Below are 27,572 nucleotides of genomic sequence, written 5' to 3'. Positions count from 1 at the left end.
GAGTCCAGCCAAGGGGCATCACAATACACATGTCTCATTCGCCAGTTGTGCTGCTGTGTGTGGTGTCATCCTGAAGTCCCAATGTACTCTTCCCATCACTGCATTCTTGCTGCTCGAGAACATCCATTAAGTCTCCTCTATCCTCCGCTGTTCTGATCATCTTTGAAGCTGGATACCCAAAGCAAATATCTCTACTTGTCCACAGCTCTTGGGTGGTATCAAGTGCTAATACCAAGATTTGTTTAAGAAATGGTATACTCCTGGTGTTGATTACATTATTGTAAGCCTCTCTCGATGAGCTTTCACTCTAATAAATGGAAATGCCTTGTGGCTAGGGCCTCACGTCGGGTAGACCGGTCACCTGGTGCAAGTCTTTCGATTTGACGCCACTTCGGTGACTTGCGTGTTGATGGGGATGAAATGATGATGATAAGGACAACACAGCACCTAGTCACTAAGCGGGGAAAATCTTCGACCCAGCCGGGAATCGAACCTGGGGCGTTAGGTATGACTTTCCGTGGCGCTGACCACTCAGCTACCAAGGGCGGACGTCACTCTGAAAAACTGACTCAACACTTTTGGCTCCCTCGAATGATTCCCATGCCTGTCAGGCCAGTACATGAACTCACCGAATTAGTCTTGAAACCAGCAGAACGGTTGCTATGTCCAAGCAAATGTGTGCCTCCTGGGATTCTCTGGGGTGTTCTGGTCAATTTCAGTGGAAGCATTGGGTGTGGGCCTGAGGATATACCTAATTGTCACCACTACCCAGAGCTGAAATCATCATACTGGCTGAAGGGAGAAAGACTAGATCAGATGAATTTCCTTGTGGGAATTCAGCTGCCGCTACCTATGGGTTTATGCAATTCTCAGTGTCTTCTAAACCAATGTGTGAGATTTTCCTACACTCACACTCGCCACATGCAAACTATTTATCCTACAGAAAAGAATGAACAGGACTTCTTTGTAGGAAATTTAATGTAGTTAATTTTTTTGCTGTGATATGATTTCGCTGGAGGCCACGATCTTCGAGTTATTGAAGAAAGACGCGTTTGAATGTAACTTTTGTAGGTTTTCTTGAATAATTTGAAAACGAGGCCCCTTAGCGAAAACGTATCCCAGTGCAGTTAGTTAGTTACATATTCCATAGATCATTTAAACGGTTGTTTCATCGAAATGATGTGGAACGAGCCAATACAGGATATGTATAAATAATTAGTCATAACATTAATGAAAACATTATCATTTTATACCTAATCATGAAACTACACCCAAAGCAATATTTTTGTCGTTTTTTATTGGTTACCAGTTTGTCAATGGAATAGGAGGAGTCCTCCAGGGGAAATGATTTCAAATTAGATCTAAACCTAGCTTCGCTGCCTATCAGACATTTTATGTTATCAGACATATAATCAAAAGTTTATATTACTGCATATTGAGCTATTCCCTGAGTCATTGACAGCTTTCACAGTGGGTATTAAACGTCATTTTTCCCTCCAGTGTTTAGGTATGGGCATCATTGTTCTTCTCAAATTGTGATGGAGGTGACAGTTGGCATCTGTTACAATTATCTGCTGAATGTATTCCAGTCTCTGCCTTCCTCTACAGTTTTTGCCCTCTGCAGCTGCCTCTGCTACCGCGGAAGTCATTCCCTGATATCTTAACAGATGTCTTATCGTCCTGTCCCTTCTTCTTATCAGTGTTTTCCACATGTTCCTTTTCTCTCCGATTCTGCGCAGAGCCTCCTTATTCCTTGCCTTATCAGTCCACCTGATTTGCAACATTCATCTGTAGCACCACATCTCAAAGGCTGATTGTCTTCTGTTCCGGTTCCCCCACAGTCCATGTTTCACTACCGTGCAACGCTATGCTCCAAACGTACATTCTCAGAAATTTCTTCCTCAAATTAAGGCGTATGTTTCATGCTAGTGACGTCTCTTCGCTAGGAAAGTTCTTTTTTCCAGTGTTAGTTTGCTTTTGATGTCATCCTTGCTCCACCCGTCATTGTGCTGCCTAGGTGACAGAATTTCGTAACTTCATCTACTTTGTGACAATCTCTGAATAGCACTAGCAACATACGTCCTCAATTATTTGCTGGATGTATTCCCATCTCTGTCTTCCTCTAAGGTTTTTGCCCCTCTACAGCTTCCTCTAGTAGAATGGAAGTCATTCCTTTATGTCTTAACAGATGTCCTAGCATCCTGTCCCTTCTCCTTGTCAGTGATTTCCATATACTCCTTTCCTCCCCGACTCTGCGCAGAACGTCCTCATTCCTTACGCTATCAGTCAGTCTAATTTTCAACATTCGTCTGCAGCACCACATCTCAAATGCTTCGATTCTCTTCTGTTACGCCTTTCCCACAGTCCACATTTCGCTACCATACAATGGTGTGCTAGAAAAGTACATGATCAGAAATCTCTTCCTCAAATTAGGGCCTATGTTTCTTACAAGTATAATTCTCTTGGCCAGGAATGCCCTTTCTGCCAGTACTGTTCTGCTTTTGATGTCCTCCTTGCCCCGCCCGTCATTGCTTATTTGCTGATAGCGTCGGTTTAAGAAATTTATTAGCAAATATCGTGTTTTTATAGTTTTCATTCACTTCTACATCTACATCTACATCTATACTCCGCGAGCCACCTCACGGTGTGTGGCGGAGGGTACTTATTGTACCACTATCTGATCCCCCCTTCCCTGTTCCATTCACGAATTGTGCGTGGGAAGAACGACTGCTTGTAAGTCTCCGTATTTGCTCTAATTTCTCGGATCTTTTCGTTGTGATCATTACGCGAGATATATGTGGGCGGTAGTAATATGTTGCCCATCTCTTCCCGGAATGTGCTCTCTCGTAATTTCGATAATAAACCTCTCCGTATTGCGTAACGCCTTTCTTGAAGTGTCCGCCACTGGAGCTTGTTCAGCATCTCCGTAACGCTCTCGCGCTGACTAAATGTACCCATGACGAATCGCGCTGCTTTTCGCTGGATCATGTCTATCTCTTCTATTAATCCAACCTGGTAAGGGTCCCATACTGATGAGCAATACTCAAGAATCGGACGAACAAGCGTTTTGTAAGCTACTTCTTTCGTCGATGAGTCACATTTTCTTAGAATTCTTCCTATGAATCTCAACCTGGCGCCTGCTTTTCCCACTATTTGTTTTATGTGATCATTCCACTTCAGATCGCTCCGGATAGTAACTCCTAAGTATTTTACGGTCGTTACCGCTCCCAATGATTTACCACCTATGGCATAATCGTACTGGAATGGATTTCTGCCCCTATGTATGCGCATTATATTACATTTATCTACGTTTAGGGAAAGCTGCCAGCTGTCGCACCATGCATTAATCCTCTGCAGGTCCTCCTGGAGTACGTACGAGTCTTCTGATGTTGCTACTTTCTTGTAGACAACCGTGTCATCTGCAAATAGCCTCACGGAGCTACCGATGTTGTCAACTAAGTCATTTATGTATATTGTAAACAATAAAGGTCCTATCACGCTTCCCTGCGGTACTCCCGAAATTACCTCTACATCTGCAGATTTTGAACCGTTAAGAATGACATGTTGTGTTCTTTCTTCTAGGAAATCCTGAATCCAATCACAAACCTGGTCCGATATTCCGTAAGCTCGTATTTTTTTTCACTAAACGTAAGTGCGGAACCGTATCAAATGCCTTCCTGAAGTCCAGGAATACGGCATCAATCTGCTCGCCAGTGTCTACGGCACTGTGAATTTCATGGGCAAATAGGGCGAGCTGAGTTTCACATGATCTCTGTTTGCGGAATCCATGTTGGTTATGATGAAGGAGATTTGTATTATCTAAGAACGTCATAATACGAGAACACAAAACATGTTCCATTATTCTACAACAGATTGACGTAAACGAAATAGGCCTATAATTATTCGCATCTGATTTATGACCCTTCTTGAAAATGGGAACGACCTGCGCTTTCTTCCAGTCGCTAGGTACTTTACGTTCTTCCAGCGATCTACGATAAATTGCTGATAGAAAGGGGGCAAGTTCTTTAGCATAATCACTGTAGAATCTTAAGGGTATCTCGTCTGGTCCTGATGCTTTTCCGCTACTAAGTGATAGCAGTTGTTTTTCAATTCCGATATCGTTTATTTCAATATTTTCCATTTTGGCGTCCGTGCGACGGCTGAAGTCAGGGACCGTGTTACGATTTTCCGCAGTGAAACAGTTTCGGAACACTGAATTCAGTATTTCTGCCTTTCTTCGGTCGTCCTCTGTTTCGGTGCCATCGTGGTCAACGAGTGACTGAATAGGGGATTCAGATCCGCTTACCGATTTTACATATGACCAAAACCTTTTAGGGTTCTTGTTTAGATTGTTTGCCAATGTTTTATGTTCGAATTCGTTGAATGCTTCTCTCATTGCTCTCTTTACGCTCTTTTTCGCTTCGTTCAGCTTTTCCTTATCAGCTATGATTCGACTACTCTTAAACCTATGATGAAGCTTTCTTTGTTTCCGTAGTACCTTTCGTACATGATTGTTATACCACGGTGGATCTTTCCCCTCGCTTTGGACCTTAGTCGGTACGAACTTATCTAAGGCGTACTGGGCGATGTTTCTGAATTTTTTCCATTTTTGTTCCACATCCTCTTCCTCAGAAATGAACGTTTGATGGTGGTCACTCAGATATTCTGCGATTTGTGCCCTATCACTCTTGTTAAGCAAATATATTTTCCTTCCTTTCTTGGCATTTCTTATTACACTTGTAGTCATTGATGCAACCACTGACTTATGATCACTGATACCCTCTTCTACATTCACGGAGTCGAAAAGTTCCGGTCTATTTGTTGCTATGAGGTCTAAAACGTTAGCTTCACGGGTTGGTTCTCTAACTATCTGCTCGAAGTAATTCTCGGACAAGGCAGTCAGGATAATGTCACAAGATTCTCTGTCCCTGGCTCCAGTTCTGATTGTGTGACTATCCCATTCTATACCTGGTAGATTGAAGTCTCCCCCTATTACAATAGTATGATCACGAAATTTCTTCACGACGTTCTGCAGGTTCTCTCTGAGGCGCTCAACTACTACGGTTGCTGATGCAGGTGGTCTATAGAAGCATCCGACTATCATATCTGACCCACCTTTGATACTTAACTTAACCCAGATTATTTCACATTCGCATTCGCTAATAACTTCACTGGATATTATTGAATTCTTTACTGCTATAAATACTCCTCCACCATTGGCGTTTATCCTATCCTTGCGGTATATATTCCATTCTGTGTCTAGGATTTCCTTACTGTTCACTTCCGGTTTTAACCAACTTTCCGTTCCTAATACTATATGCGCACTATTTCCTTCAATAAGAGATACTAATTCAGGAACCTTGCCCTGGATACTCCTGCAGTTTACCAATATTACGTTAACTTTTCCTGTTTTTGGTCTCTGAGGACGGACGTTCTTTATCGACGATGATAATGTCCTCTCTGGTAAGCCGTCAGGTATTTTATCGTTTCGCCCAAGGGGGGGTCCCTCTAACCTAAAAAACCCCCGTGTGCACGCCACACGTACTCTGCTACCCTAGTAGCTGCTTCCGGTGTGTAGTGTCGGGTACTACCTACGTTTAATGAACTTCTGTCGTATTATTCGACATCTGCCTGACACCTGGAATTCAGTTTCATATCTCACCGAAAGATAAATGTACTGATTATTAATTTATTACAGTTAAAATGTGTTCAGGGATGCATTCGCAAGTAGCTCAGCAATATCGTATGGTCCAAGAGGCCTATTGTTATGCAGCACCCATTGCCGTACGTAGTCACTATAATGATTCTTAAGGGGTCCCATGAAGCTCCTATCTAGTGGTTACAGCTGGTGTGTAGTGTGCGGAGGCAAGCTAACTATTGTAACGTGGTGTTCACGAGCTATGTCAATTACGTCAATATTCTTTGTGTGGGTATGGTGGCCATCTAAAACAAGCAAAATAGGATCATCTTTTGGTGGCTTTGTTTTAGGGATAAAATGGATTAACCAATCAGTGAAAAGGTTGCTCTGAATCCAACCAGAGGGATAACACCTTGCTATAGAGCCAGGCGGAGCCCCTTTCATCAGTGTATCCGTCATATTTTTCCTGGGGAAAATTAGCATTGGTGGGACGAAAGTACCAGATGCGCTCATGCAGAACACACACGTTACAAGTGATCCTCTTTCAGCTGCAGATAATGCACCAACTTGCCTTTTTCCCCTCAGGCCGATGACACGAGAAATTTTGCTTTGAACGACAATAAGGCCTGACTCGTCTACATTAAAAACTCTGTCCGTAGGATATTTGTAGTCACTGAAAGCAGCTTCAAGTAAATTGAAGAAATTGTCAACAGCTTGTTTATTAAACCCATTAGCACGTGAAATAGAAGTTGCGGATGGCTTCAAAATAGACAGAATAATTTTGTGCCGTGACATAAAATGGTCAAACCAAGCTCGACCAGCAACTTCACCCTTTACGAATGGATGAGGGATTTTATTTCTTGTGCAAAGCTGGTAGGCCATGCGCCTGACGTCATTTCTGGTAAGGCCGTAGAATTTGGATTCCATAATGAGAAGATATTTAACCAGGTCGTCCTCAAGTCTCTGTGGTAAAACCGGTGGACGGCCCAATTTAATATTAACTATTTCTTCGACCGGTTTATCGATTCGTGAAAGCCTTTGGAGCATAGAACGAGGGACAGAGTACACTTTAACCGCTTTTTTCAACCCCATTTTTTTCTCTTTAATAGCTACAATACCATTTGCCATATTTGCTTCGTCCCACGATTGCCGTTTCGATTTTTTTGGGGGTACAAGATGTCTTCGAGGCATCTGAAACATAAAGAGTAGCAATATTTGTAAATGGTCCCATAAAATCTGATTGATTTTACGGGGCCCGTAATACCAGCAGCAAAAGGGGCCCATATATCCACCCTCGCCATCATGGGAAAAACGATTTTGCCTACGGTTAGTGTGGTTCGCAACCAAGGTTATTTAATGTAAAACGGCATGGCAACAACAAGCCAAATACGTACCTTACCTTGGTTCTACTAATAACATGTTAGAAAGTTGAGTTCTATTCAAGTAAACACTAACCTTTCAAACTTTTGATGACAGCGAAAAAATTCACAGCACAACTACTCGCGAACCATGACAGCTACTACGTCTGCGCACTCTACAGTGAAGTTTGGCAACTAGTTCTAGTAGTTGATGTGCTCTCTTCTAGAGTTAGTGGCCTGTACTTCCAAATATGTAGGGGGCCCATAATACCAGCAGGGGACCATTTTTCAACCTTTGCCTCTATATATATCGTTTTTATTAATGTTCAAGCCGCATAAATGGTTACTCGTAGGCGAAAAATAGGGAGAGGGAATAGCACAAGACTGACAACGGATCACAGTATATTTATTCAATCACATCCGAATCAAACTGTATCGAGCCGGCCGCGGTGGTCTAGCGGTTCTAGGCGCTCAGTCCGGAACCGCGCGACCGCTACGGTCGCAGGTTCGAATCCTGCTTCGGGCATGGATGTGTGTGATGTCCTTAGGTTAGTTAGGTTTAAGTAGTTCTAAGTTCTAGGGGACTGATGACCACAGATGTTAAGTCCCATAGTGCTCAGAGCCATTTGAACCATTTGAAAAAACTGTATCTATATCAAACTAGGGACGAAGCAATTACTGAAGAGCTGATAAATATAAGCAGAGACGCTAAGACTAACAAAGCACTAATCTGACTAGCATAGACCATTTTATTGCCAGTAGTGGGTGGTATCGCTGAATGAGACCCGGAATTATTGGTCAGTAGCACACAATATCGTGCTGAGACGAAATGTCTACCTGTAAGCTCTAAGAGGAAAAGAGGTAAGTACTGGCATAGTGCAGTCTGCCGTATCATTACTAAGCAGGTACGTCTTGATAGCACATGGCGTCCAGGCAGTCGGACAAAGGGCAACTGGGAATCTCGGAGACTTATTTCATGCTTTAACGATGGACTAGGGTAGAAATACACTAAACGGTTAAAGCAATAAGTACACAAAATAGACTACTACTAGCTGATCGCGCTTTAAGAAATGATTACAGGAGAATATCGACAATATTTATCCTGAAACTACTGAAACATATATAAACAGCGTATCGTTTTATATATCAACAGCCTGCCTTTAGCGTTGCATTTGTTTCTTTTGCACACGATCGGTGACGTTTGCGGCGAAAAGAGTGAGTGTTGGGAGTCCCTAAGGTAGAGCGATGGAAACCTGGATCGCCCGTCGGAGCAACGAGTTGGACATAAAGTTAAACGATTTAATTTAGTGATAAGATAGCAATCATTTGATGGTCATTATACGTGTGTGTCCCGTAGGACTGTGAATGATACAGTCAGTGCACGTCTGCTGTGGCTCCTTGACTGAATGAGGAAAATTGTGGTAAAGTTCCAAAGAATACAAATAGTAGCCTTTTTGACCTGACTGTGAAAATGATTCTGATTTGTGCACCAAAATAATATGAGAGAAGTGCACCGACAAGGAGGAAGAAATTTCAGTATCTGATATTACTAGATTTATAAAAGCACCAATTCCCTCCGAGTGAAGCATTGAAACGTCTGTGGCAAGTTCCTCTAGACACTTTTCAAATTCCACAGAGATTATTGTATCACTTCAAAACGGTGTTCACCATATCTGTCTGGCTAAATAAAGCTTTGAGTCTGCCTGCGAGTTGTGCCAAGATAGCGCACTGTCTGTGAAAAACATGGACCTGTTCGCCACATATATGTTTATAGCAGCTGTTCCTCCTCTAAAGAGAAAAGTATGTCACCAGTAAAGTATCTTATGAGTGCAGGTCCTTCCCACCCAAGGTCATTCTCACCTTCTCCCCTCCCCAGAGAACAGAACAGAAAATAGGATATCCCGTAACCCTCCCCCCTGGACAATGCTGGTACAGACAGAGAATTGTTGGACTTCTAGCTCTTCCATTATAGTTTATTTATGAAACCATGAAAGATTAAATGCATTTAAAGGAATAATTTATTAAAATTTTTGAAAACATAGTCAGCGATCTTAAAATTTGTTACAATTAAAATTTAAAACAGCCTTGATCACATTTTTTTTTTTTTTTTTCGGAGTGAGTGACCGGTTTCGACTCTTTCATAGAGTCATCTTCAGACTCCAGAGCGGTGGATGGACACTGCCAGTTCCGTCGACTCTGCAGTTACACGAGCGTCGAGAGTCGACGGAACTCGTTTTTAATTTTAAATAATTACTTTACTGGGGATTGGTTTAAGCCTGTCCAATACACTGAATAATAGTGTTGACTGTAATTAATCCTAAGTCAATATTAGCTACGAATGATGGTATTGAGGCAACAAGTCCTCCATTGAGATAAAATAGCAATCTTTTCTTGGTCTTGATTGTCTGGGAGGTTTAACTGTACATCAGTCAGCTTCAGGGTATTCTTATTGATACCCAGTAGACAAGTTGTAAGAAACTGTTAAACACAACACAGCAACTGTTTTATACTTATGCAGTACTTTATGTCACAAGGAAGCGATTGGCAGATTATTGTGGGGCACTCCGAAAATACTTATTGTTGGTGTAAAGTACACTCAGACTTCCACAGGGTCGAATAAACCATACGTTCTATTGATGGATATTGTAGCCTCCCATCCAGTGATGCCAAATTCATTCTAAAACTACACTCCGTTCTAACAGGCCTCGAAAGACTCAACAGTACTGAGCGACCCCTGTGTAATCCTCAGCTGACAGGTGTCACTGAATGCATATATGGAGGGGCAGTGGTCAGCACACCGCTGCCTCGGCCGTTGTCAGTTTTTGTGACTGGAGCTGCTGTTTCTCAATCAAGCAGCTCCTCAATTAGCCTCACAAGGGATCAGAGCAGCCCACTTGCCAACAACGGTTGGCAGATGCGGACGATCACCCATCCCAGTGTTAACCATGCCTTTCAGCACTTAACTTCGGTGATCTGAGGCCATATTAATTCATCGTCTCAAAAACGCACGAACGTTTTCGACGATGAAGTATTCTTTTTTATTTACGATGGGGGAAGAAAATAAGATACAAGGTGTCTCCTAAAAATTGTTTGTTGGTTTATGCATACACATTTACACACAGAAAACAAATATTTATTTATGTTTGTTTCATGTACTTATAATAACGTTTAGTATCATTTTTAACTTTTATTTTAGATCTACATCAGAATCATATAATTCTTCCTCCATTCAGTAATTTAATAAAACCACAAAATTATGTTCTTGAATAGCAATACATAGCTATTTTTTCCTATAAATTATCGCTAGTATGACCTTAACAATTAGCTCCATTCTTTCTCGTACTTCTCTTATTTGCGATCATTCAAGGGATTTTAATTTTACCAATTATTTCTAGCATTACACTATTCTTAAAGCATTCCACATCCTATTTGGCGTACCTTGCCGGTTCTACATCTCCATAATCTTGTGGAATTTGTGTACTGGTAGCAAACAAATAGACGTGAAACATAGTTATTGCATCCGTTTTAAATTCTGCAGGCGGTTTTCTTATTACTAGGTGTGCACCATTTCCAGACCACAACCATTTTAAACCTATGTCGTCCTTTTTAAGCAGATCCATACAAGAATGGACGTTTATATACTGATTTTTCACGTATTCCGTAATATAGGAGGGTAGGAAGATTAGTGTTTAACGTTCTATCCTCAATGAGGGAATCGGAGATATTCCTACAATCTAGTAATGGAGTAAACAATGTTGTCTGATCCTTAATTTTCTGTAAATACTCCAACGTGTGACCACTTTCCATCGGTATTTACAGTAAATTCTGGTATCTTGTATTCACCAGTTATATCCTGATTTTTCCATGTACTGCGTTTAAAATCTTTTGTCACACTTGTTCGCATGTCTGTATTGCTTGACCTTTTCCCATTAGCAGTTTAAAGCCGTCCTCCATGGCAGTCGTTTTATCACATACTCCAGTTTTCGCTTTTTGAATACAGTCTTCTCCATTTCCAGTTTCCTTTTGCACACATGTAGCACACTAGCTGCACCTAAACAAATAATTTCTTTAAAAGAAAATGGTTTAAGTCAGTTCGATACTTTTTTTTGCTTAACGGCTGATGAATATTATTATTAACCAATCATAATGTCGTTATATCTATATTTGACAGTATTGTGAAGAACATGTCTTGGATAGAGAAAAATATGTTTCTCCAATTTTAATACAAGACTTAAATATAATACTTAAGTCACTTTTGTGAGAGTTTGACTTAACAGTTTCCATGTAGATTACAGGTAAATAATTAAAACTCAATAATGCAGTTTATAACCTTTTCTCAGTCATGGTTGTTTGGGAGATTTAATCGTACAACAGTCAACTTTTGATTCTTTATATTGCCCCAGTAAGAAAACTAGAGAAAAATGTTAAACACAACACATAAATCATTCTTTAAATTATCCATTTGTTTGAACCATCTAGAAGCGATTGGCACAGAGCACAGTGGAGTAGTTTGTAAATACTTTTTGTTGGTGTTTAATACACCTAGGCAGTCTTCAACAGGCTAAAACAGACCATCCATTCTACAGTTGTGTATTGTAAACTCCAGCCTGGTGATCCCATGTTGTTTAGCCAAGAAAGATGTAGTAGTTTCTTGTAATCACGTGTCTGCGTACTTTATTAAACTGATAAAATGGTTACACGTGGGCTTCAGTTTCGACAAACAATTTTGTTATCTATCTTCATTCAACAGTTTGAATTTTTCCGCGGCAAACAGTCTTATCGTTGTGCACAATCACATTACTGTTCTCTTGGTAGCATTCTTGCACACAAATTCCGCAGTATGATGTTAGGCAATCACGCGCCTTCATTTTCTCAAAAATCCTGTAACGTCCGGTGTTATATCAAGGACCTTAAGATAATAGCTGTCTACAAGAAAGTGCTGCAACATTCCAGACAGTTGGTCAATCAGAACAACCATTTTGATATTAGCAAATTCTACTTTCTATGGTATAACCACAGAACTTTTGTGTTTTCTTGAAAAGTTTTCCAGGTCTTCCTTGCCTATCTCTCCTGGTATTCCTTCTGCAGACATATCATCATTGCTTTTAGGAGAAATGGTAGTTGCATGATGCTGTGTCTCAAAGAGATAAACTAGGAGAATTTACCACATACACAGCTGCTACATACATCACATATTTCTTCTTTAACATTATAGACTGTGTCCTCTATAATCGTTAGTGATAGACCATTAGATCACTAATTTTAACCACCATAATACTGTCGCAAAACAGTACTGTAATGAGCGTAAGGAAATTTAAATTTTCTTTGCTAAGGAGGGCTTCATTTTGCGTGGGCTTGATATTACCAATATAAGTAACAAGACTCTTCACGTTTTCCAGTAATAACCACAAACCAAACCGTTCAACAATTGGACTCGTCTCCCCAAGAACCAGAGTGACATTAACCACTTTGAAAGAAGTCATACTGACGTTTTCCACTACCGCAGACTGTTGATCGGATCCAGCTATCAAGGCTTCTTATATATTCGAAAATTCCAGATGACAGCAGTTTCGACCAAGTGATCATGTCCTTACTTCCCTTAGTGCCTTGTAAATTTGCTTGTACTTGCAGTTAAATTGTAAGTAATTTCTGAGGAACTCGTTTACTGTCTGGCTCCCACCTTGGGTGTAGTGTGGAATACCTGCAAGCTCAGTTATCAGCCTCTCGCACTTGTGACCTGGACTCCAGATGCATGTGCGAGTAAATAAGGCGGTGGAGAGTGTGATCAGCCACCCTGCCGTGTGTTTTAAATAATTTTTCAGACTGTTGACCTCTAGAACATGCAGAAACAGCTACACCGTGGCTTGCACCCTCGCTAGAGCGCATCGAGGGGGTTAGAGAGCGTACTCTGAGAGGGATGGGAAGCGCATCACTAAGGTGCTGAAGAGGGGTGGGGAGCACTGCAGGCAAATAAATACCAGTCAGCCGCTCGATATACTTTGCCAGGAACCTGCGCTGACTACCAGCATTACCTCGCGCCGCCAACAGCCAGCAAAGTATTTTTTGGTTGAGCCTGCCACTTGAAGTGTTATTGTTTGAAATTATATGCCGAACTGATCGGACATGCCAGACGTTCCTCTTTGAAGACTATGACGTTTAAATAAATAAAAATGTCCCTGCTCCATGTTTAACCACATCCACCATCCATTCTATACTGCATCCAGCATCAGGGGCGTGCGTTCTGGGTAGCTAGGTAAGCGCTGCTTACCCATACGAATTTTGAAAATGAAAATTGAAAAATAATTCAGCTCTTACTATTAGTCATTCTCCTGCTTTCTCGAAACATAGAAGTTCCTTCTGCGATTCGCGTTTCTGCAGTGGAATAACTACAACTCTTACCGCTAATCCGAGAGCTGCTTGTCGCGCGGCAAGCGTGATGGTGCGCTTGCGCTGCAGGCATGATACTCAGCGACACGGGGAAGCTGTGGGCCTTCCGCTGCCCAGTTGGTTAACTTACACTTGGCGAAAGTAATTTTTCAAGTGAAAATGACGTCTGAGTTAGAATTAATGTCTATGAAAAACGATTACATTCTTGTTTGTTCTCTGTTTGGAACATGGTGGAGTCAGAGTGTGGTATAGTACAATTGTTACAAAGAGCGTAAACAAAAAATCTCAAATTGTGCTATCTGGTAGATGCCGTACAGAACTGCTTAATCTCAAGGCAACTCATAAAGAAAAAAGACGTTCGACATTTCCGTGCTTCTCAACACAGCAAGACAGAATGGATCTCGGGAAGTTCGAAACTTAAACTTTTTAGCTAGCAGTGTTTATTGTTCGAACAAAGCATATGGCCAAACACTGTATATAATATTTCGAAGAATTTACTCAGTTCCATACAGAAGCACGAGATATTTCAGTTTCACATTTTTCCTTTGAAGCAGCTGAAAACATTCGGCGCTACGCATATAGATATTCAGTTTTATACACAGTTATACACTGATATTGCGCATCATACTCGATCTGTTAGAAAAAAAAAACAGAGAAATTAATTGGCGTTGTGTGTGTCCTTGCTCTTCACGAGCTTCAGTTTCGCGGAGAGAATAAGGGATGTCCTCTCAATAAGGGCGTTTACTTGGATCTTACTGACGTAGTATCCTAGTATGATACAACATTATGTAATCATCCTGAGACATGCACAGTATTTCGAGGAACTTCAAACAAAACTAATACTTGCTTTCAGTGAGGTACTTGTAAAAAAATTAAAGAAGAAAAATGGTTCAAATGGCTCTGAGCACTATGGGACTCAACTACTGTGGTCATCAGTCCCCTAGAACTTAGAACTACTTAAACCTAACTAACCTAAGGACATCACACACACCCATGCCCGAGGCAGAATTCGAACCTGCGACCGTAGCAGCAGCGCGGCTCCGGACTGGAGCGTCTAGAACCGCACGGCCACCGCGGCCGGCATTAAAGAAGAAATAACATAGTGAATAACTGTTGCTTTGTTACTAGATGAAACATCAGATATAATGAATTCTCCTCAACGCTCAACCGCTCTAAGTTACATCGGTTCTGAAACTGGGAAGTTTCTTGAAAGGTTCGTATCATTTACAGATGTGAGTGCGCACAGAGCAGCGGATGGTTTCCTTCAGCAAGCGGTCAAGATTCTTAAAGAATTTGATCTAAGTCTTAAGGTGACAAAACAAACATTTTACAGTGCAGCTGTGACGGCAGGCCATTCGAGTGGACTAAGAGCTAAAGTTCAATAACTACATTCAGAGGTAATATTTGCTCATTGTCTTAGCCACAGCTAAAATGTGAATCTATGTCATTCCGTTTCTTGTATAAAAGAACGCATAGTATTTTTCAGACGTCAACAGGTTTGGTTACATATTTCCGCAAATCGTCAATAATAACACATACACAAAACGATTTCACAGTGAAAAGAATACCAAGACACGCCCCATCACGATGGAATTATTCATCCCATTTGGGTCACACTCCAAAAGAAAACCTAGGCTCATTTTTGAATTCTTTCAACATAAAAAAGAAATGAAATGAGTGTATGACATTGTTGGCTTAGATGCCCCATTCGGATTCGGCCTCCAAGTGCAAGTAATATTTGATTTGGTGCCACATTGGGTGATTTGCTACCGATGATGAGGAGGAAATGTTGATGACGACAACACAACACCCAGTTCCCGAGTGGAGAAAATCTCCAACCCGGCCGAGAATCGAACCCGGGCCCACTGTATGGAAGGCAAGCATGTTACCACACAGCTAATCAGCCGGACATTCTTTCAAAAATTACTGTGTGAATGTTCAGACTGGGACTGTGAAGTAGTAATTGCACATCAGCGACAGCTGGAATTTTGGACTAGCCCTGAAACAACTTTTTTATTTCTGACATTCAGCAGAGTTTTTTCTTCACAAATATACTTTCCAATATCCTTTAGTCCAAACACCTAGCTGTTCTGTATTGTTCACAAAAGTATGCTGTTAGCAAAAGGGAAATACTGAACCTCAGAAACCAGAATGACTTCACCTGAAGTGAGAAGCAGGCACCACAAGCTGCTGCTGTAGACGAACCTCTTGCTAAACAGTTACGTTGCAATGTAGAGTATTCCATATAAAGAACGTCCTCTCTACTGCCATATTATTGTCAATAATTTTGTGCAAATTGAAGAAAGGTTTGAGTGACTGCATCTCCTTGAATTCATATTTTTGCCAGACCAAAAACTGCATGAAACACACAGACCAAATGTTCCAAACCTGAATTTGAATTCCCGGGTTCGATTCCCGGCGGGGTCAGGGAGTTTCTCTGCCTCGTGATGGCTGGGTGTTGTGTGATGTTCTTAGGTTAGTTAGGTTTAAGTAGTTCTAAGTTCTAGGGGACTGATAACCATAGATGTTAAGTCCCATAGTGCTCAGAGCCATTTGAACCCATTTGAATTTGAAAAACTGAAACAAACCCATAAATATGTGTCTGATTACATTCGATTGAAAAATGAACTAATCGTATTGTATTTATATGAAGACTTTATTAATGAACACCCTTATAAACTTGTGAGTTCACCGAAGAACAGACAATTAGATACAGCACTGCCTGAAGTGTGTAAGCTAGGTTTACTTATTTGTTACTGTCCTATGCACAAATGCATCAGTAAAAAGATCTTTCTCAGCACTGAGAAGACTTAAATCGTACCAGAGGTGTACACACAGTCAACCGGGTCTTCTGGGTTTGGTTCTTACGTCCACAGGAATGGATGTTCTTCATGATCTAAGAAGCAGCCATACCTTCTACGATGGTGTAATCATTGAGTTCACGATACAAGGAAGAAGAATGGAGTTTACACACAATAATTAATATTAATTTAGTTACAAGCATTATTTGTAAAGTCTACGACATTGCTTTTTGTCCAGTATATGTCTCAACAAATATGTCGCTAACCTCAAAACATTTCTTTTTTGCAGCATACACAGCTTTATGTATCTCTGGCCATTCCCGTTAGGCATTAAAATATTATACACAAGCTGGGTGGATGTGATGGGGATTGCAGGGAAGAACCCCAATGTGCTGCCCTTACCACATGAGAGCATCTTGGGTAGAGGGAGGGGGGGCGTAAGTAGGGGAAGGGCCAGAATTCACAAGGGGGAATGGTGCGGGAAATCCTACAGTCTGTGTCTTTTGTGTCCTGGAGGAAGAGGACATTGGTGGGGGTGACCATGAAGATGAAGTGGAAACACGTGAAATCCTATGTCTTTGTCGGCCGGTGTGGCCGTGTGGTTCCAGGCGCTTCAGTCTAAAACCGCGCGACCGCTACGGTCGCAGGTTCGAATCCTGCCTCGGGCATGGGTGTGTGTGATGTCCTTAGGTTGGTTAGGTTTAAGTAGTTCTAAATTCTAGGGGACTGATGACCTCAGATGTTAAGTCCCATAGTGCTCAGAGCCATTTGAACCTATGCCTTTGCCTGTATTCCCATAAATCTCCTGCTGTCGCCTAATAACAGGAAGCTTGTCAAGAAATAGCATGTGATGTATAACAGTCATAGTGTAGGGAGCAGATCTGCATTTGTACAGAAGCAAATCAATGAAAGAGAGCATCAAGTACAACGCGAGTCAAAAAAGGGTTTTGCAAGTTAGGAATGATATAGAAGTTTATTGAGGTAACTTACTGAACCGGTGATGTGTAATTTTCTAGAAAACAGCCTCAAGTTGCACATAAGAAAGTCAAGTGTCATTGTCGTTCAGTGTGACAATCATTTGTGACGCAGCAAACAACCCGCCGATAATCAACTTCTTTCGACGTTCGTTCCTGAAAATCGGGCGTAACTTTTGCCATGGCAGCGTAGATTCAATTTTTCATGTCGGCTAATTTGTTTTGTAGGGGAGGAACATACATCTGGTCTTTAATGAAACCCCAGGAAAGAAATCCAGTAGTATTAGGTATGGAGAGCGAATTGGCGCCGCGGTTGGCTCTTCACAGCCAATCCCTCGACTTGGGAAGAGGTTATCGTGTGAACCTCGAAGTTCATTGAGGAAATGAGGTGGTTCATCATACTGTTGGTAGTAAACCATCCCACACGGTCATCTTCATCGAAATGTGGAATTAAAAAGTTTTCAAGCATATCCAGATACACTCTACCAGTGCACCCTCCTCACCAGTGAAAGTAGCCATTTTAACTGTGCGCTACCCTGGCGCTCGTGGTGGCGGAATTGGGTACTGATGCACTACATGTATCAAACTGGTAGTTTTTTTGCTACAGTCCGACCCATCTAACGATTCTGTAAGTTATCTCAATAAATTTCTATATGATTCCAAAGTTGTAAAGTCCTTTTTGACTCAGCCTTATGGTTATTTACTCCACGTTTTTGAGAACCCATTGCAATATCACTAACGCTGGACAAGCGGTTTGGTTCTAACATCTAACATGATTCGTTACTTTAAAATAAAAGGAATTAAAACACAAGAGGGTAGCTAGTGTTGAGAGTATCAGAGGTATAATAATGACATACGAAAACAACGGTCTTGTGTACTTGCATGGAATCAATCTAGTGAAGACAGAAAAGAATTGTGCACCATTGACAATGAGAAGGACGCATCACCGCTGGCACATATGGAATGACGAACAGGCATGAATACACACGATGATGGCGGAACTAAGCAAAACATGGTAATATCAATGTGTGAAACTAAGTACATCAAACACCATGTTTAAGTAGACAATAACTTAAAATGTTAAATGCTGCGTAATTTGGTGACTGGTGCACGGCTTTTACTTTCGTTAAACGTTGTTGCATAAGTAACATAGCCTTACATATTATAACCTATAGTTGCACGCCTAGAAAGTCTCCTGCTTCTTTCCTTTTGTCGTTTTCCCATTATTCATTACGTCTCTGAATCGACCGTTTCTTCGTGCAAGGAAACTAGCAAAGAATTTCCTCTGCCTACCTCCTGTAGCTTCCCAAATGTTCTCTTTATTCCATTTCTCATATTTTCTGTTTTTTATTTCGTTTTCACAGCTTGCTTGTTTCTACTGAGAATTGCAGAATATTTAGTTTCTTGCTGGTTTTTCACGTTACAGATCCAAATTTTGTTATGGTATACTTATGTACACAAATTTGGCAATATATTCAATGAAGTTATTGTTAAACTTCTTTTCAAAACAGTACCTTTCCGTCGTCTTCTCGTATTCTTCTACAAAGGTTACTGGGAACTTGGTAAAAATATTTTATGTTATTGCTATAGTATTTGGCCAGTAAGTACCTTTACTAATTATCCATTCTCTTTTTTGTAAATGTAAATTAACATTACTCTTTCCAATTCTCAAATAATACGTCACAACGCAATCTTCGAGAAAAATTAGTATGTTTTTCTTTCACTATATGTCCTAATACTCGGGTGATTTATAGAAGCATGGGATGTATCTATCGGCAGCCTTTATTGCCGTCATTTCCTGGTGTTGGATGAAAAACTCCAACTTTGAAGTAAGCATTCGCAGACCATTTACTATTTTATTCGTGGTTATTATACTGCTAACATCCGACGTCCTGTCCTATGAGTATTTAGAGGCCGTCATGAATTACTTGATCTCATTTGATTGTCTTACGAAGACAAGAGGTAAGTATTTCCCAGTTATAAGCGTGTAGATAATCAGGTGGTATCCGTATCTATTCATATATTACATTGGTTTTTCGTTTCAATGTACCGACTCCAAGCAAAGTATCACTATTAACTACAACAGTTCGTCAAAATCTGAGCTTCATACTCACTGACTAATTGCGAGGCTCTCACGTATAGGTCACATTTATTCCCAACGACTCGCAAACATCTTAACAAATATGATCATGCTTCGATTTCTTGTTATCAATTTTTAATGAGAGAATTCGCATGAAAAGACTTTGAGTAGGCGGCCATACTACCCCGGACGAAGTCTCCCAGCTAATAGTACCACAGAATGAGTTCATTTCAAAGAGAGGAAAACTTTAAATGAAACATGTTCCAAAATCTAATTTAGCTTTACTTCGTTTTTGTTTGAAAAACGGTTAATTATTCCTGTCAGTTGAAAGACACGCACATTAAATTTTCGTATGACAATTTTGCTAACCGTCTGGGTATATTACTAGAGATACGAGTTTACTACCTATCAAAATAAGTAGCTTGAGCTCAGTATGCTGAATGAATCACTAGCGGTCGCAAAATGGCATAATAAATGCCCTAAGCTTTGACCATTATAGGCGACAATCTCGGTGATAATCTCATTTGAATCCAATAAAACTTAATCTTATCGTGATAAGCCATATTACTACAAGTTTTGGTACACTTGACATTATCGGGAATACACAATTACAACCAAAAGTTAGTAAGGGCGAGATCCACGAGACTTAATTTGAATCTCTCACATATAAGTCGACAGTAGTCTGTGACGTAATTTTACAGACTAGTTTCCTCCAACGTGATCTCGCGCCTCATTCTCGAAACCTAAATCGTCGTTCAGTGAAACAACAATGTCCAGGTTGGTGTTTGTCATGCAGGAATCTCGAAACTCGTCTACCGGCTGAAGAAAAATTACGCCTTTCTCGATAAGTGTGAGCACTCAGGGTATGCTTGCGCAGGGACTCCGTTAATCTGTTTTGCTTAGTATACTGACTATCTGGCCCTGTAAACGTTATGCTTCGACTGACACATTCACTGACAATACAACTGTTCCCATATGTCTTAGCATATGTCCTAATGATACATCTCTGTAATCTATCTCTGTTGGTTCCACTGCGTCCCCATGCCGTATTTTCTTTATTCATTCAGTTTTTGTCATTCTTTCGTAGCGCTGCATTTCAAATGTTCCTTCTTTTCTACGATTTCCATACAGTTCATGTTCACTGTTACACATCACTGTACACATTTGTAAACATGGCACTGTTTCAATAACCTGTTTCTAACGTTCATGCCTGGAAGTGCTTATTGACGGAAAGTATTAATTATATGTACGAATCTCTTTTGTACATTGCTTCACTTCTGTAATGTAACGTTGCATCAAGAACAGCAGAGTCGCTCACTTCTTCTTCTACTATGTTCTGATATTCAGTAGTCACTATCAACGTTTCTTGCGGTTTTGTATCAACATAGTTTATTGTTCAGACAAATTCTGTGGTATTTGCACTTCACTGAATAGTTCTTCCTGGTGAAGTTCACGTTCGGCAAGGAAGCGCATATTGTCTATGAAAATTTGTGTCCAAGAGATTCCCACGGAGGGGCAGATGAAGGCATATGTAACCCACACCTCCATAAAAAACAAAAATCGCCTACCGAATATTCCGACTGATCCGCTCCAAAGAGGTATCAGTTCAATATCACTTTGAAGAAAACCACGGAATGTAAAGGATATTGACTAATAACAGGTGGACCCAGAGTTATTAGACACGAAATCTTCAAACTCTTTTGCCATTTACGCGAAACTGTCACCAGCTTATCTCAGATCCACGTGTGTTCTTCCTCCCTCCCCCCCCCCCCCCGCCCCCCCACCCAACTTGCCCTCTCTTAGTTTGGTACTACTTCAACGTATAACTCTCACAATAAGATGCAAACTCGTCTTTCGTTTGTATCAGCACAAAACTCTCCTTGTTTTGATCAGACCAATTGTTTAAGAATCTATCTGTTGAAGAGATTGATGAAATGTATGATGAGATAAAATAAATTAAGAAATTACTCACATAGTGAAGGGAGGCGAAAATTTAATAGTCATGGGTGACTGGAATTCGATAAGTGGAAAAGGGAGAGAAGGAAACGTAGTAGGTGAATATGGATTGAGGGGAAGAAATGAAAGAGGAAGCCGCCTGATCGAATTTTGCACAGAGCATAACTTAATCATAGCTAACACTTGGTTCAAGAATCATGAAAGAAGGTTGTACACATGGAAGAAGGCTGGAGATACTAGAAGGCATCAGATAGATTATATAATGGTACGACAGAGATTCAGGAACTAGGTTTTAAATTTTAAGACATTTCCAGGGGCAGATGTGGACTCTGACCACAATCTATTGGTTATGAACTGTAGATTCACACTGAAGAAACTGTAAAAAGATGGGAATTTCAGTAGATAGGACCTGGAAAAACTGAAAGAGCCACCGGTTGTAGAGAGCTTCAGGGAGAGCATTAGGAAACGATTGACAAGAATGGGGGGAAAGAAATATGGTAGAAGGAAAATGGGTAGCTTTGAGGGATGAAGTAGTGAAGGCAGCAGAGGATCAAGTAGGTAAAAAGACTAGGGCTAGTAGAAATCCTTGGGTAACAGAAGAAATATTGAATTTAATTGATGAAAGGAGAAAATATAAAAATGCAGTAAATGAAGCAGGCAAAAAGGAATACAAACGTCTCAAAAACGAGATCGACAGGAAGTGCAAAATGGATAAGCAGGGATGGCTAGAGGACAAATGTAAGGATGTAGAGGCTTATCTCACTAGGGGTAAGATAGGTACTGCCTACAGGAAAATTAAAGAGACCTTTGGAGATAGGAGAACCACTTGTATGAATATCAAGAGCTCAGATGGAAACCCAGTTCTAAGCAAAGAAGGGAAAGCAGAAAGGTGGAAGGAGTATATAGAGTGTCTATACAAGGGCGATGTTCTTGAGGACAATATTATAGAAATGGAAGAGAATGTAGATGAACACGAAATAGGAGATATGATAATGCGTGAAGAGTTTGACAGAGCACTGAAAGACCTGAGTCGAAACAAGGCCCCGGGAGTAGACAACATCCCATTAGAACTACTGACAGCCTTGGAAGAGCCAGGCCTAGGAAAACTCTACCATCTGGTGAGAAAGATGTATGAGACAGGCGAAATACCCTCAGACTTCAAGAAGAATATAATAATTCCAATCCCAAAGAAAGCAGGTGTTGACAGATGTGAAAATTACCGAACTATCAGTTTAATAAGCCATGGCTGCAAAATACTAACACGAATTATTTACAGACGAATGGAAAAACTGGTAGAAGCCGACCTCGGGGAAGATCAGTTTGAATTCAGTAGATATGTTGGAACACTTGAGGCACTACTAACCCAATGACTTATCTTAGAAAATAGATTAAGGAAAGGCAAAACTACATTTCTAGCATTTGTAGACGTAGAGAAAGCTCTTGATAATGTTGACTGGAATACTCTCTTCCAAATTCTGAAGATGGCAGGGGTAAAATACAGGGAGCGAAAGGCTATTTACAATTTGTACAGAAACCATATGGCAGTTATAAGAGTCGAGGGGCATGAAAGGGAAGCAGTGGTTGGCAAGGGAGTGAGACAGGGTTTTAGCCCCTCCCCAATGTTATTCAATCTGTATATTGAGCAAGCAGTAAAGAAAACAAACAAAAATTCGTAGTAGGTATTAAAATCCATGAAAAAAAATAAAAACTTTGAGGTTCGCTGATGACATTTTTATTCTGTCAGAGACAGCAAAGGACTTGGAAGAGCAGTCGAACGGAATAGACAGTGTTTTGAAAGGAGGATATAAGATGAACATCAACAAGGATAAAGGAATGTAGTCGAGTTAACTCGGGTGATGCTGAGGTAATTTGATTAGGAAATGAGACACTGAAAGAAGTAAAGGAGTTTTGCTATTTGGGGAGCAAAATAACTGATGATGGTCGAAGTAGAGAGGATATCAAATATAAACTGGCAATGGCGTGGAAAGCCTTTCTGAAGAATAGAGTATAGATTTAAGTGTCAGGAAGTCATTTCTGAAAGTATTTGAATGGAGTGTAGCCATATACGGATGTGAAACGTGGACAATAAACAGTTTAGACAAAAAGAGAATAGAAGCTTTCGAGATGTGGTGCTACAGAAGAATACTGAATATTAGATGGGTAGATCACATAACTAATGAAGAGGTATTGAATAGAATTGGAGAGAAGAGAAATTTGTGGCACAACTTGACTAGAAGAAGGGATCGGTTGGTAGGGAAAATTCTGAGGCATCGAGGGATCACCAATTTAGTATTGGTGGACAGCGTGGAGGTTAAAAATCGTAGAAGGAGACCAGTAGATGAATACACTAAACAGATTCAGAAGGATGTAGGTTGCAGTAGGTACTGGGAAATGAAGAAGCTTGCACAGTGTAGAGTAGGATGGAGAGCTGCATCAAACCAGTCTCTGGACTGAAGACCACGACAAAAACTGATTGTACTTCCAACATCACATTTCGCATTACGTTGGCGAAATCTTTCTCTAAATCAGCAAATGCTTAGCGCTTGTGCTGATTTTTTTGTTCTCTTCATTCCTTTCGTGTGCGTAAGATCATTATTGTCCACTTGATACCGTAGCCTTAACTGAGATAAACTGATACGTGGACAAGTATGCGTATTTCCGCTACTTGAACTAACAAAGGGATCTGCAGAAGGCGAGATGAGGGAAGGCCGAATCAAACGACACGGCCAGAGGACAGTCCACCTGGGCAGGGAAGGCCAGTGACCGAGTCCGCCTGGTACTTTCACGAGCCCAGCGCGCGGTATATAAGGACGTGGTCGGCGGCATATCGCTACAGTTCATAGCAGCTCCAACAACAGCTCCGCCATGAAGGTCCTGCTGGTGAGTAGCGGTCAGGCGTCGTGTGATTTCGCTACACATATTCCTACAGTTTCCACCGGGTGCCAAATCCACACTGGTATTTCCCCATTGCGTCGTAACTAAATAGACTAAACCACAGTTACTTCATAGATATATGTGCGTCTCGCGAACGCAGACTTTCGGACTCAGTAAATTAGTGGACTACAGAGCCTGACATTGGTATGAATCCATAGGACGACTGTTACTTTCTATAACTCAGCTTATCCCACTGTGAGTATACCCGGTGAGTTTTAAAAACTTAAAAAATTTTCAGTAACTATACCATTTATAGAACCACATACGAATTAAAGTGCAAATGAATATGATTAACATCGCTCTCTCTCGGCAGCATTTCGACACACCGCATAGAACTCCGCCACTGAATATAAATGAAAGTAATCCGTACATGCAACCACTATTCATCGTATGAGGTTACAACACATTTGCCTTCTCAGAACTAGTGTTCATAAGGAATGTCTCGGATAAGTTCGCTCAAGCGAACAAGTATGATCACTAATTTACGACACTGTGTTTTGTTCACAGTCGTTGTTGCAGAGAAGAAAGTAGTAGACAGGTCTAAAGTAGCGCAACCAACGAAGGATTGCGATGCTTTCGAGGATCACCTGATACACTTTACAGAGCGCTCTTATCCTTGTAGTAACGTATTTTATCTTCTATGTGTGGTGCCTGTTCTTTCGGATATGTCAGAAGGAACAAACACCACGTATATATTAAGGACACGTAGGCCAATGATCTCTTCAGTGCGGATGGACACTACGTTCGAACTCTACGTCTACATTTATACTCCGCAAGCCACCCAACGATGCGGTTAGGGGAATCATGGAAATTTCACGAGTAATGAGGATGATGGGCAGGGGCACTACGGCAGTAGTGTGTGGGTAAGTTGAAAATTTGGGTCTGACGGGGGCGTGCTTGGGTAGTCCGTACAGTTGCGATGAGCGCTGCGTCGAGGTGACTTACTGGTGACTGTGCTAAGGTTATGTAGTGGTTAGCACATCTGCCTGGTGAGTAGGAGACCCGAGTCCGGTTCTTGGTGAGGCACAATTTCTTTATTTCCATACTGGTGTCAATCAGTGCCCACTAGGAGCTAAATGTCATTAATTTCTAAGCGTCTTACTTTATCTTCGGATTAGAAAAGAGAGGTGTACAGATTAAGTGCCCATGGTTATCCTCAGTGAACATACGAGCAGCTTACTGTAGGTACTACAGGGCCTAAAATTCTGTGGATTAATCGTGATGCTGGCCGCGGTGGTCTAGCGGATCTAGGCGCGCAGTCCGGAGCCGCGCGACTGCTACGGTCGCAGGTTCGAATCCTGCCTCGGGCATGGATGTGTGTGATGTCCTTAGGTTAGTTAGCTTTAAGTAGTTCTAAGTTCTAGGGGACTGATGACCACAGATGTTAAGTCCCGTAGTACTCAAAACCATTTGAACCATTTGAAACATTAATCGTGATGTATTTCTAAACTGGCAACGTTCGATATTTTTCGTTCAATGCAGACCGAGATATATCACATCAATTTTGTGGGTCACCTCTGCTGGCTTATCCGAAATGACTAATTAAATACGTTGCACTTTTGTATGGTTCAGTAATATGCATACCTTCAGACCACTTATTCCAGATATTCTACTAGAACATTGAGGGTTCTGCCAATGAACGAAAACTGTTTGTCTCTAAATACCATTCTAGACTAATGAGTGTCTCTACTGTGCTATGGAAGGATTGACCACAGAGTTCTAAAATTAACTACCGCTTTCATGCTACTTTTTACGTCCATATCAGCTCACTAAAGTTAGCCTCCAGTGAATTGACAGTATTTTCAACTGCTAACCGCAGACAGATGTGGACAGTAAGCATGCATCCTACCTAATGATCTTGTAGGATGTAGCAAGTACCAACTGTTCGCAGGTACTCCTCGTCGCCATCGTCGCTGTGGCCGTGGCTAGACCCGGCTACCTGGGCGCTGCGCACGGTGTAGTCCCTGCCGCCCACGCAGTAGTGGCCGCACCCCACGCCGTCGTCACCGCCCACGGCGTCCACCCGGGTCTGGCCGCCTACGGCCCGGCGCACATCGCCTTCGGACCCGGCGGCTACGTGCAGGACACACACGAGGTGGCCGCCACCAGGGCCGCCCACCTGACCGCCGTCGCCCAGACGCAGGCCCGCGACGCCCACCTCAACGGCGCCGCAGCGCACGCCGCGGCCGCCGCCCACGCCGCCGCTGCCGCCCATGCCTCCCCCTTGGTCGCCGCCCACGCCGCTCCCTTGGTCGCCGCCCACGCCGCCCCCTTGGTCGCCGCCCACGCCGCCCCCTTGGCCGCCGCCCACGCCGCTCCCCTCGTCGCCGTCGCAGCGCCCGCCCTGGCCGCAGCGCACGGTCTTTTGGGTGCGCATGGTGCCGCCCTCGCTCACGGACACCAGTGGTGAAGTGTACCAGTAGTTTAACTTAACTGATGTGTCATAATTTCATGCCAACTTCATCTAACTATCAACAAATCGCTAAAAGTGGCGATTATTTGTTTTACATTTTCATTGATTACAAATAAAGCTGTTCTTTAAAATCTGTGTGAATATCCTTGACTTACTTTGAAAACATATTTTTCCACTCACCTAATTTACCGTCAAAATGTTCAAATATGTGTGAATTCCTAAGGGACCAAACTGCTGCGGTTCAAATGGCAATGAGCACTATGGGACTTAACTGCTGAGGTCATCAGTCCCCAAGAACTTAGAACCACTTAAACCTAACTAACCTAAAGACATCACACACATCCATGCCAGAGGCAGGATTCGAAACTGCGACCGCAGCGGTCGCACAGTTCCAGACCGAAGCGCCTAGAACCGCTCGGCTACACCGGCCGTCCAAACTGCAGAGGTCATCGGGCCCTAGGTTTTACATTCTTTTTAAACTAATTTAAACTGACTTATACTAACAACAACACACACACACACACACCCATGCACGAGGGAGGACTCGAACCTCCAGCGGGAGGGGCCGCGCAGTTCATACAGGGCGCTTCAAACCACGCGGCTTTACGGTCAAAACTTGCTCTGACTTTGAACACAGATGGTAAATTATATACGATTACTTACACCGGATTCGAACATTAAATTTATCCAGAAACCTGTGAGAATATTAGACAAAAGTTGATTGCCAGAATAATTCTTCGATGTTTCATGCAAGTTATCCTAATCGTTCAGGACTGAGGTCAGTAATTATTTTGTGATTCAAACAGTTGTGGCGGTTCATGTCACACCGATTGATACATTAATACAGCTGACCATTAAAACTGCAATCCGTTGAAGCATACGAAGTAGTGAAATTGTACCTACAGTGCGTATAGAGCGAAGGAGTCATTTGGAGGATACGGGATGTCAAAGTCAGTTCAAAGGCATGGCACCTGTGGCTGCATAAACGGCTCGATCCCGACTAGAAATCGAGCCAAAATCAGCGTGAATGA

General features: G+C 41.8%; 1 protein-coding gene across 1 annotated transcript; it reads left to right on the top strand.

Moving 5' to 3' along the window:
* Nucleotides 1-24,038: 24,038 nt before the first annotated feature.
* On the top strand, nt 24,039-26,538 carry LOC124606502 (larval cuticle protein F1-like). The gene is made up of 2 exons (XM_047138485.1): nt 24,039-24,074; nt 26,020-26,538. Exons 1-2 carry the CDS (start codon nt 24,060-24,062, stop codon nt 26,536-26,538), a joined length of 534 nt encoding a protein of 177 aa, XP_046994441.1. The 5' UTR covers nt 24,039-24,059.
* Nucleotides 26,539-27,572: the final 1,034 nt, after the last annotated feature.

Source organism: Schistocerca americana, chromosome 3 (assembly GCF_021461395.2).
Source record: "Schistocerca americana isolate TAMUIC-IGC-003095 chromosome 3, iqSchAmer2.1, whole genome shotgun sequence".
In the NCBI taxonomy this organism is placed as follows: domain Eukaryota; kingdom Metazoa; phylum Arthropoda; class Insecta; order Orthoptera; family Acrididae; genus Schistocerca; species Schistocerca americana.
The sequence above is the reverse complement of the archived record's forward strand: the minus strand, read 5'-3'. Positions and strand labels throughout refer to the sequence as shown.